Source organism: Mesitornis unicolor, unplaced genomic scaffold (assembly GCF_000695765.1).
Source record: "Mesitornis unicolor isolate BGI_N332 unplaced genomic scaffold, ASM69576v1 scaffold26634, whole genome shotgun sequence".
Classification (NCBI taxonomy): Eukaryota; Metazoa; Chordata; class Aves; order Mesitornithiformes; family Mesitornithidae; genus Mesitornis; species Mesitornis unicolor.
In genome coordinates this window covers 1-18164 of record NW_010179798.1, presented here as the reverse complement: position 1 = coordinate 18164, position 18164 = coordinate 1, and the positions used below count along the sequence as shown (strand labels likewise).

The 18164-nt window shown below is 35.2% G+C and overlaps 1 protein-coding gene across 1 annotated transcript in view; it reads left to right on the top strand.

Moving 5' to 3' along the window:
- LOC104539401 (cadherin-18-like) overlaps positions 1-13858 on the top strand; it is a 38261-nt gene extending 24403 nt beyond the window's left edge. The window contains exons 4-6 of the mRNA XM_010182911.1: positions 290-407; positions 11555-11806; positions 13368-13858. Coding sequence (XP_010181213.1) covers positions 290-407; positions 11555-11806; positions 13368-13858 — 861 coding nt within the window. The remainder of the gene's footprint in view (positions 1-289; positions 408-11554; positions 11807-13367) is intronic.
- Positions 13859-18164: the final 4306 nt, after the last annotated feature.

Here is an 18164-nt window from a genome sequence, read left to right as displayed (position 1 = left end):
CAGCAGGAAGCAATGCAGATGACGAAAATCTCTGTACTCAGTTCTGGCCATTTTAAAACGTCAGAAAGTATAGCTGCTCTGGACACTTATATCTAGGACTGAAGTTTAGTTCCTTAAAGATTTCATGCAAGAGAAATCAAGCTAATGGTCCAGTCATTTCATTGGTTGAATTTAGCAGCAGTCAAGTAGAAAATTAAAAAAAAAGCTAAGTGAAAGCATCCTGCTGAGATCAGGTACTATTTGGATGAAGTTCATATTTCAACATATTCACTGTTAATTTTTGTTTTAGGTAATTGAAACTATCACTGCAACTGACAAAGATAACTCTGCAAATGGGGCAAGATTCCATTTTTCTGTTGATGAAGGGTTTCCTTTGAATCCCAACTTTACTCTGAGGGACAATGAAGGTAAATTCAACACATAAATCTCAAAGAAATGGGTCTCTGTTTTGTCTGGAATGTCTAATTGAAAGAACAATTTCCATTTCTTGACAGAAGATGAAAACTGAAATCACTCATCACTGAACTGGCTGATATAAAGGACATGGTTTCCAACATATTGCAAACTATGAATAATCAGATATTGCATGTTATTTTTATATTCCATTTCATTATAGCACTTTTACTTTTTACATTCAGGAATGTTTTTACAAACTAGATTAATGAAAAAGAGGTTGACAATTTGATCTGTTTCTAGGTGAATAACACTGAGTGGGTACTGTCAAGGTTATTGCTGGTTCTTAAGTAAAGGAAAAAAAATTAATCTAAGGGCCATAAAAAATTGAATTCATGCTTACTTTTAATGGTATGATACCAAGAGCAGGTCCTTCAGTGCTTACTGGATTTCTAAGTCTATTGCTTCATACCCTTCCTAACGAGTTGTGTCTAAAAGGTACAACCAGAAAATCTTAACAGACCCAGAAGGAAAACAGAAAGAAAATGAAAAAAAATTAATCTGAACATTTATTGAATCCAAGAACTATCCAGACTTTCAAAAAAAAAAAAAGCTCCAATATAAGCCTTATTGTTTGTTGAGTATTGTCTTATGGTTTCCATTTTGTTACCTGTTGAAAATGAGATTAAAATTTAAATGCTTGTCTATAGCTTTCCTTTGAACTTCTGTCTATGTGTGTATGTGTGGATTTGTTTGCATGCATGTCTGGAAGTGTGTGGGGGTTGGCTTTATTTTACAATTATATTTTTAGGGTAGTGCCGTAGAATACCTTCTGAGATCTTATGGATCACTACTCATCTATAATGACTAAGAAGTATTAACTGCATTATTGGTACATATGGCACATACGGGGACTTTTAAATTATTCTTTACAGATATTTTCTATCTGTTTTTAAAACCTTTCAGGGAAGGAGACTGCGTAATCTTTCTAAAGAATCTCTTCCGATTTTTGTTTAACTATACTTAGAGTAGGACAAAAAAAAAAAAATAGAGTTGTGCTATTTCTTCAGACTCATGGCCCTGATAGTCTCGTTCCAAAAGAGATCAATCCAATATCTATCAATATTAAAAAACTAACTATATTTGAAGGACTAATTCATATGAAAAACATTCCTTTACTGATTACTCCAGCTGTTTTCCAGACTAATATTTCAATTCCACTCAGATTATGATGGAGCATTATAGCAAAAGCCAGAGGGTTGTTCCTGAAATAAAGGAAGTGTACTGTTGTATATTTTTGCATTTGAGTCTAAGATTCAAGTAAACGCATTGAGTGTTGGACTGTGATCTCAGGTGTGAGACCATGGCCATGTTCATTTCAGTACAACTTACATCAAGATGTGCTTTTGATTAACTTTTATTAAAATTGTGGCCATGATGAAGCAGATATTTTATGATTTTGAACATATTTTTATTTGGAATTTGTATTATGTGTGATTGTTACCAGTGAAAAATGCTGTGTTATACTTTAAGGACTGCCTGTGAGCATAAGTTATTTACCTACACAGATTTATAAAAGGGTGAGAACATCTCATAAATCTCCAGTGCAGCTGTGTTGTAATTTGGTTATAAGTATGCAGCACTAAGTATTTGCTGCTTTCTTGTTCCTCCCCTGAAAGCAGTGAGGAATGACTAACAACAGCATAAGGCAGTGTTTAGGCTATTCTAAGTTGAATTTGGCTTGGGGAAGTAGGGGAAGGAACTTGAAAAGGTGTCCTTTAAGGTAAAAATCTTGTGTTTTTATTTCACCTAAGGAGATACAAAAAGTAAATATGTGCTTCCTGTAGCATCTAACATAAAACTTCTACACATACAGAGACTTCAGAAATGCCTGAAGTGCAAACTTCCAATTTGCCTATATAATTAACACAATGACAGTTTAACTCAAATCATAACAAGAAATTTGTCTTGAAAACAAAAGCATTGTTACTATTTTGTTTGGCACATGACTCTTTGATTGAACTGTTTAAACACTGCCCTTTATTGGGACCTTTTCTCTGTGAACCATCTATATGCAAAATATCAGTGAAACTCATAAAATATATTCACAATTTCCAGTTATCAAGCATTTACAACTTTAATATTCATTTCATCATTTCTTTCTTTCAGAAATGGAATTTCTGTTGCTTTCTGTTCTACAAAATAGCTGAGAGATGGTGGGCAGAAGAGCCTTTTCTTATGTCTGTGACAAGTTTGCACTTTAGAAAACTCATGTTTTTGAGGATCAGATGTTAAAAATAATTGGAGTGCTCTTAACAACATAGCTGCTATTTTTACCTCTGGATTTAATAGTTCTATAAAGGCTGGCATTCTTGGAGGGTTTTGTTTGTTTGTTTGTTCTGTTATGTTTTTTTTAAAGAAAAAAAAACCTGCAGCAATAGCCTTAAGAGAGTTTGCAGTAATGTTATGCAGAATGATAAAAACCAAAATCTTGATGTCACATTGAAAGCTGTAGTCAGTGGCAGCAGTGTCTGTCACTGCAAAGCTTTATTTCACTTGCAGTCATCTTTGGATCCAGTCATCCTCTCCTTTTATTTCTTCAGGACAAAGGTTTAATTTCACAGAAATCTCAGTAGACGTCTTCTGCCCCTGTTTTCATAACCCAGGACAACAGCCTGTTCTGTATGCCCAATTACACTATTTCATGAATGTTCCCCTACTCCATTATCATCAGTAAACCTACAAGATCAAAAGACAGAAGTGAATTGGAGCTTTAAATATTAACTCATATCTATGCACTATTACTGAATCTGCACAAGCAGATTTTGTAGTTTGTCTCTACCTACCTGTATAGATTGCAGAAATATACAATCTTGGCATGTGTAGGATTCAGGTCAATAATATTCTATGGCTTTAGCAGAGGAAATAGATATTAAAGCATCAGTCCCGATAATTGATCATATGACCAGTTGAGCTTTTATCTCTTGGGTCTGAACTTGTGCCTTTACCCAGTAACAATCCCTGACGTTAAAAATCCAGGATTTGAATATGCACCCTCATAAAGCAAAGCTTAAAAACCGCAGGGAAGTGCAGGTCAGGAGACAGCCACAGGGCTATACCAAATATTTAGTCCAGCAGAACTTAAGAGTTGCTTGAATCACCTTCTGGATTCTGTTGGTGTTTACAAATCTGATTTTAAACCATAAAATGGAAAAGACAGAACATGATACCTTTTTCCCTATTGACTGGATTCTTAAGCTACAATAAACTCTTTGCTGCTATTTGAGGTCTGAGTACTCTTCCAGGAGAGAAAAGGCTTAAGAATATGAACAAGAGGACAGCCAAAAAAAATGATGCATTATCTGTGCACAAGTAAGCAAGGCAGAACAAGAGCTACAAAAGAATTACTTTACTATACAAAGAAAGTGCATTAAGTTGTAATCATTTCCTGCAATTTTAGAGAGCAAACCCAAGGAGGATGCTTTTTTATTTGGTAAGGAATTGTACTTATGAAGGCTTTTTAATTAAAACAGAGCTGTTTACAATTTATTCTGCCCAGAAAAATGTTGCCATTTATATTAAAACTGAGCATTGAGTGACGCTTTTATGTTGCAGTGTAGATGCTACATAACTCAGTTAATTATTGTTTGTGATCTTCTCACTTTGTTTTTTAGGATGTTATCGATGATAATTTTTAATGCTTTTTTCCCTTGTGTGTAATATCTTAAATTTACACTTTTTGCCTAATCAGAAAAATCTGGTTTTGGATGCCCGATTAAAAAATTGGCAGGGCCATATGAGACTAAAACCATCTTCTGCTGAAGAATCAGAGGAAAGATTAAAGTTCTTCACAGTAGAGCTGTTTCTAAGTACTGAATTCTAAAACTGTACTATTCTTTATCCTGAAAGAACCATAATATTTTTCCAGGTGCTTAATGTATGGTTGAAATATTTGTCATAATTTGTTAGCTTGATGGAAAATGCATATGAGTATATATCGCTGTTACAATATCCCCAACAATTAATATATTTGCATAGTCTCTCTTAGTTTAAAAAAATCAGTCCCTCTTTCTACCTATTTTGTTACCTATTACAGACCTCTTTCAGAAGTTACACCACCCTTCTCAGAGAGTTGGCAAAAGAATTGATCCCCCAGAGAACAGTTCACTTAGGTGCAAGAGAACATTTATGAATTTTATGCACTGTAACGCACTCTTTTGCTGGTGGTATTTTTTATTCACAAGATATACAGTCTGCTATGGATTCTCCAATGGGTATTGGAAATCTCCTGGACGATAGGCGTTTGTGTGGAGATTGGACACATTCACTCAACACCATCCTTAAAATTTGTACATCCCTTTACCTTAATAAATTGAGACTGCCAGTTTCTGAAAGTAGACAAAGTTTACCTTACTTTCAAGGAAGAACAACTCCCTAGACAATGCTTAGCATTTGTTCTCCTTCTATTTTGTCAGGACAAAGGTTTCATTTCACAAAAAATACTTGCAGTTTTATTTTTGCCTTCTGCCCTCTTTTCTCAAAAATCTGGTCTTTTGAAAAATGCTCAGTGTTGGAGAATACTCTGGCATTGGAACAAAATTAGGCCATTGTTCTGATACTATTCCTTTGGAAAGTTTTTTTTCTTAATGTTATGCCACAAGATACTTTAATACCCACAGAAGTAGAGACCTGCTTCTCTATAAAATCTGGAGCACAATATGTTCAATGGCATCTGTATGAAATGAAATCTGTAATGTGTTCATCCACCTATGTCTGTGATTAACATTCACTTAAATTAACATTTTTCCTGTGAGACATAGCAAAAATGAGTAAAAAAAGATCAGTTTTACTTGGCATTGCTGTTATGTAGGAAGAGAGCAGCCTGCAGAGAGTAACTCATCCCATTCCAGCCTGAATTCCCTTACAGAAGTTTCTGTTTCTCTCTCTTCCCTGATATGTGGAAAATTCTTATCTCAAACAATACTGCAGAAGACATCTATAGCAGGCCAGTGAACTGACTTTAAGACTTTAATGTTACAAATAAGCATGCCATCTGAAGTGGGCATTAAAAAAGGTCAGCTTGAAACCCCGGCTTTGGAACCCAACATGAGCAGAAAACAGCTACGTAGTTTCTGCCTTCATTTACATCAAAGTGACATGCTTACTCTGGTTATGAAGTATTGCAAGTTACTATTGCCATTTCATGAAATATCATCCTGTAAAGAAGACAAGTCGTAGCTTAAGAGAAATGATATCTGAGAAAGTGCAAAGTTAGTGTTATTTATGGTGACTGTAAATTCAGTCCATAGAAGTGTTGTTACTGTAAACAGGTTGAATGCCTAAGCAGGTATTATCACAGAATCAATGTATGAAAGTAATAAAAGAAGTCCTACTATAAGTACAAAGGACAGAAAACCAGGAGTAGCAGAGGGAGACAACAGAGGGAGACATTTATCTTCCTCAGACCTCTGAATTTCTTTGATCTTATTTTTAAAAATTTGATCTAAGATTGACCAGACATATAAATTAGTGCATAGTGCATAGGTTCTTCCTGCATTTCTTTTATGTGTTGTTTGTGTTTCACAAACCTACCCATAAACAAATAACTATGTTTCAGGCCCAAAATGTCTGCTGTGTGCTGCTTTTTATTTTTGCTATCCACTGAACTAGAAAGAAAGCCCATTGGCAGTATCTTTGAAACCAGCACAAAAAAAAAAAAATATTTACAAAAGTTATCAGTAAAGAAATGAAACAGAAATGCCTCTTTGTAGTCCCACATAAACAAATTAACTTCTCTAACTTTAGAAATATAAGAAATGCAAATCATTTCAAGATATTTTCTTTGGTTTTAATTAGTTATGACTTCTCAGAAAATTTATAGAAATTGAACTGCTGATATAAGCAGAGCTGAAAATTAAGAAACACCTTAAGCTATAAACAGGTCTGTTTTCTTTTACTTCCATTTACCTTGTGTCTGCCTATAATGTACAATATGTCAGAGGAATTCTCAAATTATGGATAATAAATGAGTATCCTCACTACTGGAGTGCTCCAGTAGTCACCTTCCATGGTGTTATCATTTTATCTCAGCTTCCATGATTTTACTACACCCTCATTTCTTTTCTTAGTTCAGAAGCTCAATGTAAAAAGTCAGAGATGATGGAAAGAGGAATGTGGTAACAGCCTTGTACAAAGTGTGCAGTTTGGCTTAATAAACTACCACATCTTCAGAGTGTGAAGAGCTGCTGCATTAGACCCATGCAGAATTTCCCATGTGTAACCTCAAACCCACTTGAGATTAATCTTAAGTTCAACTTGACATGTTTGCAATGCACAGCCCATATATGAGAAAGTTTCTATCATGAAATGGGGCATTGTGCAGCGCAAGGATCCCTATGTTGGAGCTGTTAATTTCCCTAAGCAGTCAGGACTTTCATTTCTAGGGAGTCCTTGTTCTTATCGTATTTCTCAGGGGTGAACTTCACAGTTTGAACCCATTGAGATAAAAAGGTCTTTCCTTCCAAACCTATAAGAATCAGATCTGTAGTTCTCATCATTCTAGTTCTACTGCTGCTATCCCATACACTTATCTTCCCTATCTGCTGTATCTGTTTTCAGGTATCAAAGGAATTTCTCATACTATGAACCCCTGCTTCCTTTCAAACTAGATTTGTTGATACAATTTTTTTTAATTATTTTTTTTTCCTCTTTCCTAGGAGGAAAGATGCACCAGCATCTGTCTTCATACTTGGCTGCCTGTAGCTTTTACAGTTTGTGGGGTTTTTTCATATCATGCTAAGATCCTTCTCTTAAAAGTTGCTGTCTTCCTAGCTCCTCTTTCAATGGGTCCTCAAAGTTTTTTATAAGGAATGTAAACAATTAAAACATGGAAAATTAGAACATCAGTATAGCTGTCAGGATGCAGTTGGTACAGCAGTTTGGCTAAACTGTTATTATATATTCATTTTGTTGGCATACCTCTACTTACAATTGTCCTCAAGAACAGAGCTCTGACTGGAACATGACAGACGTGATTTCTGTAATATACCAAAGTCATTACCTTTGGTCATTTTTTACTATCCTTGATTCTCAGTGACCTTTGGAAAATCAGTTCTTAGATGCACTTTCCTTCTCTTAAAAAATGTTAGAAACCTCATTTATAAAACATTCTAAAATATTAAGGATAGTATGTGAGAGCTGAGTTACTTTCCAGTATTTTATTTATATGTATATGCCTGCATGATCTCAAAGTTAGTCTGTAGCTCTGTAATAATGAGAGTAGTACTGAGATATTGGGAACGTAAAATTGCCAGTACCCAAAAAAATATGATCATATTTTTATGTGTGTGCAAATTTGTGAAATTGCATTGAAGGAAAATCCTGACATTTTTTCTTTGCGAATGCTTGTAATTGTTTATATTATTACAGAATCTCCTGACTATGTGTCATGTAACAGCTGTTTCTACAGAAATCTAGTTATTATTCAGGAGAATAGGAACAACATAAATTCATCACGGCAATTTTTGTAATTAAAAATTTGATTCTGGCTCCTTCTTGGCCTAAAACTGTGTCTTTTATAATATTTAATCCCATGGTGTTGATGATACAACAAAAACAATTTAATGTTAAAGAACAAATACAACATTAAAAGACAAAATATCTGTATTTTTTATTTGTATTTATTTTGTGTGGTATTAAAATGTCAGTTTCTTGTTTGTCAATTTCTTGTTCCACCCCAGAAAAGCATGGCTTCATTATAGCTCTTTTCAGATTTTTTCACTGTAATATTTGAATTGTCCAGTTTTTCCATTTTGTCATTTTGGTCTTTTCTTTTTATTTTTCTCATTGTTTTTATTTATTGTCTTCACAGTTTCCCCCTCATAGCATATTTGCACTGCTATAACATATATGCACATATCTCAATGCTCTTTCCTTTACATCTTTGGCAATGGTCTTCTGTGCTTAAATCCTAGATTTAAGGCTAGATTCCTGCTTAGAAATCCTTAGTTTTTCTTCATTATATTTAGTCCTTGATGCTTTTCTTTTCAGTCTGCATTTTCATCACTGCTTCCATAGCTGTATATGGATCATTCACTCTTTTTTTGATTCATGCCAGAGGATGGTAGGAAGAGATTATGCTTTCCTCTTCAGATTTGAATACTCATGTTTCTTAGGGTATAGGCCCGGGAAGATTCACATGGACAAAATTTTGTAGGATTTTCTTACTTCTTGGACGAGGTAGCTGAACTGAAGTGTCTCTGTCTTGTAGAAATAAAATAGAGTATTAAGCAGAAATGAAAGGCTGTTCTTATTAGTAGTAACACGTGCTGTCACCTTTTGGATTTAGCAGTACAAGATCTGAAATATTTTTCTTTTGACAAGAGAGACATCACAGATGTTAATATTAATGATTAGCTCATGGATATAGTGTAATTTACTACCAATAGGGAATTATATTTCAAACTGAGTCCTTGAAAATACCCTTAGGTTTTTGAGGATTTATTTCTGGATAATGTTGTTGTATGATTGTCATCCTCTCATTTGTTGTAACTTGAAATATAATTCTCCTTAGAGCAATCACTTTTTTGAAATTGCTTTGTCTTTCTATTGATAAGTACATTTGCTAAGAAGTGCACATGGGAGCGTTGCACTTCTCTGACAACTTTAGTAGGATTTCTAGGTGAACACTTAGACTTAAGTTTATTGTGACAGTATTGGTGCTGAAGGAAAAAAAAAGAAAAAGAACAACAAACCACAAAGTGAAACTGTGAGCATTCTCTTGCAATGAAGCTTAATATCACAGGCTGTGTCCATTACATAGCACTTGGCCCTGTACCTCTTCTGGACCCTGTGTAGTACCCAATTTCTCTTCTGAGTTTGTGAAGTAATGTGGAAGTTGTATAGCAGCCCAACAGAGCAATGTTATCATGGCAGAAAAGGAAGTTATGTGCTTCAGAGTGCAACATAAGGCTGTTTAGGGATGCTTAGGGATCCACAGGCTTCTGGAATAATGTTGAAGCACTTTGTAAAGTGAAAAGAGACAAATCTAGTGAACTCTTGTCCATACTGCCTGCTGGGAAGGGTCCCTGGTATATGTTATTAACTACAACTGTGGCTGGGTGTCATGTGAGGGAGTCCTAGTTGGCCCAGACCAACAAAATACCAGGGAGAGTGCTAAAATTTATCAGTGTGAATAGTCAGTGTTCCAGGGATCATACTCTCTCCTGCAACCGCAGGAGATAAAAAGATAAATTGTTAGAGAGGAGCTCTGCTAATAACCTATAACAAGTTGTATTTCAAGGAAGGGAAGCAATTATAAATTGGATTCTAGAAAGTCAGTGGTGGTTTTCATGGGTATGTGGAAAATTATGATGAAGTTTTTTCTGAGTGTACAAAGGCAGAAGCAGCAGTTATCACCTTATATATATACTGAGAACATTAACTTTTTATGCAAAATATGTATTTGTTTGAAATTCCTCACTAATCACAGATATGCGAGTTTATTTCTACTCTTGGGCTGTATCTAGATCAATCTGCCACTGCTTTGTCAGCTGACAGGCAGACCAGCTGAAGTTCATTTTGTATTCTGTGGTATTTTCCTTCTTTGAAACACTGAAGATTTTATGTATCCTCCAGCAGTATTAGAGAAGTTGAGACTGACAGTCTAGCATAAAAAAATGCAGAGAGTGGCAAAGAAGATATTCTTTAAAAAAAAGCAAGTTGAAGATATTTATGCAACATTATGTAGCGGAAAGATAAAACAGCTGCTGACTTACCCTCCGATTGTACCAAAATATGCGTTGACAAATTAAGAGATATATCTACCTCTTAGTAATATGTGTTCCATAAGATTATTTGCTTTATCTAGGAGTATTTTAAAATAGATCACTGAGATTATTCATGTACAGCATTTCATTAAAAGTAGAAGACGATACATGTATCAAAGAACAAGCTGGTCTTAATTTGTAGAATTAGATTTAGAATTTTTCTGTGTGTCTTAGAATTAGACTGGTAGAGCCTAGTAAGAGCTCCATGGGTGGGCACAGTCTGTAGTTATGGCCTTAAGGCCAATGCTCACTGTACTCTAGAGGAGATTTTTCTTTATATAACAAGTGTAATCTGAATTTCAGTGATATCAAGCTTGATTTCTTCAATCAATTAACTCAATTATAACACAGGACTGTTTGCTCTCTAGTCTAGTTGTGGAATAATGTGGAAATAATTTATTTCTTAACAATAAGGTAATGAAAAAAGTCAGCATTACTGAGAATACCACAGTGCATTTTTATAAGGTTTCACAAACCCAGATTAAGGAATATGAAGAAGAGCTAAAGTTTAAGAGACTTTTTATAAAAATGAAAAAATTATTTCTGGATGTCATATGCTATGGGTACGTAGGAATCATTTTCAGAATCCCATATCAAAAGAAAATATTGATTTACTGTGTATCTTTTAATCACCTCTGTGTTGAGGTTCTTCTTTAAGTTACTGAAAGCACATTTTTATTTTGTGGGCACGTAAGTGTAGTATCCAGCAACTTTGTAAGGAAAATAGTAAGTTTTATCGTATTGGCTGTAACATATGCCAGATGGATCTGTAGGTAACTTAATGGTGACAAAATCTTACATCACTATCTCCCCTTTCTCTTACTTACCTTTAACCTCTACCAGTTTAGAACATGTAATATCTGCTCTTTTCCCCTTCCTTTACCTTCCCTTCCTCCATCTTTCTTCCCTTCTCTTCTTCCTCCTGACCTCTTCACAGCATGAGTCTTTGGTCACTGTTCTTTCAGATATTTTCTGAAAGCTCACTTGATCTATAAAACCTATCACAAACAGGGAAAACATGAAAGTCTTAGTTTAACTTTTACTAAAGACCTTTTAACATTCATCTGAGAATCAAGAGGATTTTATGTTGTGGATTAATTCCACGGTATATATTCTCAGAATTCTCTCTAATTACTTTCCTTTGCCTTTTCCTTTTCCTCCATTTGCTACAAAGGTTTCCTGCCAAGTTTTAATTCTATATTTTGCATTTTCACAGATTAGGACAGTCTAGTTAATGCCTAATGCTCCATGCTTCTACTCAACAGGAAACAATCAGTCAATAGCATTTTTAATTTCTTCTTCATTAAAAATATATTCTGGGTTTGATATTGTAGATAATACAGCCAGTATCCTGACCAGACGAAGGAGATACAGTCGAACTACTCAAGACATCTATTACCTCCCGGTTTTGATTTCTGATGATGGAGTACCCCCTCTCAGCAGCAGCAGTACTCTCACAATTAGAGTTTGTGCATGTGAGAGAGATGGACGAGTGAGAACTTGCCATGCTGAAGCTTTCCTCTCCTCGGCTGGCTTGAGCACAGGCGCTTTAATCGCAATCCTGCTCTGTGTTGTCATTCTTCTTGGTAAGGCATTTTCAGTTTTAAGTAATACTGTCCTTCCACTGGCTCTCTGAATGTGATAGGGCAGAAATTTGTAATATATGCTTTTGAACCAGAGGCTGTCTGGTAGTAGGAAGTAATTAGAAGCACATAGCTATGATTAGAGGGGAAAGGTTTAGCTAAAATTAATAGAGAAAAATATCTTTAAAGTACATTCATGAATATCTGAAATCTACTAGAAATTATTTTTCCGAGCTTATCAAGTTATTAACACTGCAGATCTTTTTCCTGAAATTTGGAAAGATTTCAAAAAGCCACTGGCTCTAATTCCATGTCTAGAACAGTGTAAAAATGCTAGAAAAGAGATGAGAAAAGCTTTTTGAAATGCATTACAGTGTAAGAAGCACCATTAGCACTGTACAAGAACCATTTCTTAATTACCTTTGTGGGATAAGATGATAGTAATGCACAGCATAATCCACAGGGGCAAGAGACATATGAGACTATAAGATGACTCCATTAGATAATGCCCTTGCAAGTGTTTTTTCTCTTGACTACTTTTTTTTTTTTTTTTTTTTTTGCACAGGCCAAATGTTAAAAATGTAAACCTATTAGTTTTGGTTTTGGTTTTGGTTTTGGGTTTTTTCCTGGCAGAGGCACAACTTGCTGGGTACATATCTCTGTACTACTCATGTGCCTTTCTTATAGAGATGGCAAGAAATAAAGAGAACTGCGGTGTGACACACATAGGAGATTTTGAGGGATTTTTTTTTTCTGAAGGGTCTACATTTTCTAAAGATTACTTTCCTCACAGCTTACTCCAGGACTTCCTTGTCAGAAAACTATTTTAAAATGGATAGTAATAAATTTAGCTTATAATATTATATTTTATCATACAAGACTGAATATTCATAAGAGATAAAATAAACCTTTTACATTCCAATTCAATATATATGCTAAATATCGCTTTTAATGAAACACAGAAAGCCCTTAACAATGCTTCTGAAAAATATCAGCCCGTGTTTCTCATTTCTCGTTTAACTGAAAGAATGTTATCCCCTTTCATGTCCTTTATGAGATCCTTAATAATCTTAACTAGTGGATTTCATTATTGACTCAAGAAACACCAGCAGTCCCTGCAAAGAATATACACAGTACTAGAGTGCTCTATACTGACTCTTTGGCAGACAAAGCTGTATTGGAAGTTTGTAGTTTCAGTACAGCATTATTAATTTTCACCTTAATTTTGCTTGTTGTACTTTGGCATGTTGCCATGTCGAAACACAGCTGTATGGATTTCATTAGTGCTTTCCAAGCATACAGTAATCTATCTTCAGGTAACATGTTACACAGCAAAGGCACTGTTCACTTGGGAATATAAGTACATTTTAATTTAGATTGAACAGGTCTGGTGACCCTTTGTTACAGACCCATGCCTGACAAAATTATCCTGAATGCCAGTATTAGCCTGAAGATATTACACCTTTATATTAGGAACTTAGTAACTGCTATTTCTTTTGCATGTGTCTACTTACTTCAGATGTAAACCTTAAACCTAATCTAATATCTGCAGTTTTCTCTTTAGCAATTGTGGTCCTTTTCGTCACCCTAAGACGTAGCAAGAAGGAGCCCTTGATCATTTCAGAAGAAGATGTCCGGGAAAATGTTGTGACATATGATGATGAGGGTGGTGGAGAAGAAGACACAGAAGCATTTGACATCACGGCACTGCGGAATCCATCAGCTGCTGAGGAGCTAAAATATCGGAGGGATGTTCATCCTGAAGTGAAGCCTGCACACAGGCATCATCCCTCTTCAAGCCTTGACAGTATAGATGTTCAGGAGTTCATTAAACAAAGACTGGCAGAGGCTGATCTGGACCCCAGCGTGCCCCCATATGACTCCCTACAGACATACGCCTATGAGGGTCATAGATCAGAAGCTGGATCTATCAGCTCTCTGGATTCAGCCACAACACACTCTGACCAGGATTATAATTACCTTGGAGACTGGGGACCTGAGTTCAAGAAGTTAGCTGAACTCTATGGGGAAATAGAATCAGAAAGAACAACTTAGCTGTAATTCCCAGAACAGAGGAGTTCCTAAACGACTGGAGATATAATGACAGCAGCGGCAACAGAAAATGAACACAGTACTTGGGACTGAGCAAGTTGTATGCAGTTACTGTAGAACAAGTGCCCTTTTCATATTTGAAACTGGGTTCTTCAATTGGAAGAAAGTAAAATTTTGAAAAATACATAAAAAAGAAGCTATTGTCCCTTCTGTATATTTTTTAATTGCTCAATAAAGTCCATGGTATCGTATCTGTAACAATACCTAAAGTAAAGCCAAGCAATGATGTTTTTATTGCAATATGCTTAACATCTCCAAGCCACAGTAAGTTTAGGGTCATGCCTGTTTAGGAAGATAGCTAACGGAGGAGCAAATCTCTTGCAGTTGGTTGTGATGTTGCATTTCTAGCTGTGCTCTAGGCCTTGTGATCCCAATATGAGATAGCCAGTTGGGTTTACAATAAGTGTGAGAGGTGTTAACAATCTGTTTCCTTTTCAAAAGGGACAATCCGCACCTATCCTCTTAAATAAATGATCCTTTGATGATTTAACCTTTTTGAATTAGCAAGTTGCATTGAGATGATGTGATTTCATTATGTCCTTCATAATCCCTTCATCCATAACCAGTTAACACAGGGAGGGCATTTTTAGTTGTTAGCCCAAACATGGCTCTAGCCCATAACCCCGCACCTGCTCTGCGCTAGAGGGAACTGTTACTTCTGGTGTTGTGCTTTTTCTTTTTGTCTTTTCATGGGCATATCATTCATTTAAATGGAATGGGTCCAAAATACTCTATATGCAGTGAAGCAGATGAAGCATAGGCTCTTCAATAAAAACAACAACAGCATCATTAAATTATGAAATTGTTTGGTTCACTGAGCTTCATTTAGGTCAATAGATGAAGCTTTTCAAGTCTTTTGCTTGTCTGAGTCCAGGAACTACAACAGTCAGTTTACAACACAGAGTTCTAAATCATAATGTCGCTATTTTCATGTGTGACTAAAAGCAAAATAGAGCTGCTGGTAAAACATTGGAATAGACAAAATTGAAACAAAGAGAATGAGATTATGATGTTTTTTTTCTTTTTATTTCACTCTACTGATAGCTAATTTCTCCTAGAGTTCTTTCCATGTAAGCAGAGCTAGCTTTTTTTCTCCTTATTTCAAGCGTCATGGGAACAGGAACATTTTAAGTCAGTAGAGGAAGAAAAAATTTAAATGTACCATTATTGTGGTTCCTGTGGATTAAATAAATTGATTTCTTATGTTTGTAACTTTTTAGCATTGCAGAACTGCTTAATAGTTCTGTTTGATGTTGCAGGCTTCTTAACACCTAATCCATCAGATTCTTATGTTTTCCTTTGTTTTGATTGAAACATCAACCTTTTGTTTGTCTTTCTTGTGATAAGACTATGAGAGGACTAGAAGCTCATAATATCCCATGAAAGATTATTACCTTATAAGGCTCACCATCTATTACAGTCTTCTGCTTTGAAGAAAATTGTAGCTTTACACAGGGAGGTGGACTTTGTGCAATATGCATTTGATAAAGAATCTGTCCAAAGCAGGAGCTGTGTACTGGATTTTTACTCTCTGGGATGGTGTAGAGTGGTAGAGGTCTGTACGCTTTACTAAATTCCTCCCTATGCATTTTAGGTGCCACTTACCTTCAGCTTAGTGGAGAAGAGAGTACCTTTTGATCCTCCAGGCAGGATATGTATTCATTGCTGACCTATTGTGGACCACACAGGTGAATCAGATTATTAAGCTTTCCCTTCTTTACTGTATGATAGTGTAGGTCCTAGATACGACTGAAACGTCTCATCAGTTTTACTGTGAGGATTTTTAAAATATTTTTTTTAATTAACTCCTTCCTGAGATGATGTTGACTGCTTTTGATGTAAACAGCCTCCTGGAAAAATTAGCAAGTAGCTTTGTGAGAAGCTTTTCAATCTCTAAAATGTTTGAAAGTTATTAGTTGCCCTGTAGTTCCTGAGTTGGTTTTTACTACACCATTTTGTTTGCAACTTGGAAATTGTAGTGTTTCCCTTTCTATCAACATCTGAACCCACAAGGCAATTTAGAGAGGAAAAATCCCCAAACCCTAAAATGTTTTGCTGATGATTTGAAAGTAGTTTAATAATGTGTATTCAGGTTATTTTATTTTTTAGTTTTTACCAAATACAGAATCTTCTAGAAATGCATTTAAGCAGACATCCTCATAGTAAAGTTAAACAGATGCTTTAATGCAGTGAGTTATACTCAAGGTGAGAATGGTTTATGTGCTGTCTTTTTCAGGGGTAAAGTTAGAATACATTTCAGTTTTGTCCCAAATGAAGGAACTAGTAGAGCAGGATTTTACAAAGAGAAATTGTATCTTGATTTAGATAGCACCTGCTTTATGTCAACATCTAAATTTTTATATTGTACAAGTAGAATGATAAGAAGAAAATCTTTCAGCATTAGTAGTACCATGAGCCATAATACTTTGTATGACATCTGCATGAAAACTGCATTCATTGTTGTATTATAGTTTTTAGAGCCAGGTATTAGTTATCTTTATGTCTGTTCCCTCTGACCCTACATCAAAGCAGGGAAAATCAATTGCATTTTCTGCTTTAAGCAGTGTTCCTGCCATTATTTTCTTTCCATTTGCATCATAGAGCATTCAGACTTAAAGCCAAGAAGTACCATGACATAAGCAAACAATCACTCCTTGTGTTTGTTCTGCTTAAGTTAATGAGAGAAGGAGGTCATATCTCAGAGAAATAAAAATCCCTTTTTCACCATTCCTGGTGCTCTCGTTGCTGCTGTACGGCACGTGCATTTTACCCACAGCCCCAGGAATTCTGAATCCTTTAAAGCTCTTCAGGGTTATTGAGACTGTGCTTCAGTGATGCTGTGGTGTGTCCTGTTTGGTATGTCCTATCCACAGTGATTGCCAAATGTGCTTTTTTATCATGATCCATCTGCATGCTTGCTATGCTTACTGTTTTTTGCTCACACACCACAGTGCCGTGTTGTTTGCATGACAAATAGCAGAATATTAAATCTTCAGGGCCATAGAAAAAGGCCTCGCAGTGCAGAAAGAACAGTTTTACAGATTTCTTTTCCTGATCCCACAAATTTTTGTTTTGGTCCTTTGCGTCCTTGGAACAAATTGAAGTACATTTGAGAATTTAATTGTTAACATTGATTGAACTGGAAGAAAGTTAACACTGTGTGCCCTGGAGGCCATGAACTTTTTGTAGCATTGCTGATTTATACAAATTGTACATTCAATGAAAGTATTGTGGGAAACTCCTAGTTTATGGTTAAGTCTGATTGTATAGGCTTTGCTTAAAGCTTTCAAGGATCTTTTGTGTACTCATATTCTCAGATATGTTCATATTAGCATAAGTAGTGATCCTGTTGCTGCTTAACAACTAAATGCAGAAAACTTCCAGTTTTATTTAAACTGGAAGATACTGAGTAAATTTAAATGACACATACAAAATAGTGCTTAGTCTTTCTGATATGCAATTTTATTTCTGCAACAGCTATTTAACTAATAGTACATTTACACCAAATTATTTAGTCCCATTCCTTCAAATAAACCCTCTTTCTTCTAATGGCAAAGTCACTCAGTATGCTGTAATCTTAACATACCATCTGAGAAAATATTGTATAAGTATTTTATAATGTAAAAAAAAAATTGTCAACCTAATACCAGTCAAAAATGTAATTTAATACTCTATAAAGACAAGCAAGAGCTTGAATTCAACTGATGTTCGATTAAGATTCATACACTGAAAACAAAAATAATTTGTGTGTCAGTGTTGCCATTTATTACATACACATAGAAGACTGTAAAAGTTGAAAGTAATTTTATTTTGTTTTGCATTTTATTTTTGCATTCTTCTTAGAAAACCAAATTAATTGTAAACATTTTTGGGTTTGAATTCTAATTGATGCAGTTGTTTAAATTGCGAGTTCTGCAAAAATTGTCTATGCGAAAATATTTAATGTTTAAAAGGAATTACAAAATTTCTGTGGTCTAAGGTTTTGTAAAATCATGATTTAGAAAATCTAAATTTTGGAACAGTTTTGAGTAAACCAAACTTATAGGCTCACACAAAGGGTAACAAAGGAAATGTTCTAAATGCAAAGAAGAATATGAAATTATGCTGCCTAGGGTTACTTTGTGGACTATAAAGTGCTAAGACCTTGTACTTGCAGTAGATACAAATGGCACAGTGCATTCTAAGGAACATTAGGAGTGTGTTGCAAGTATTGGGCCATCCTATTTTTCCAAAGTCTCCAAATATATAT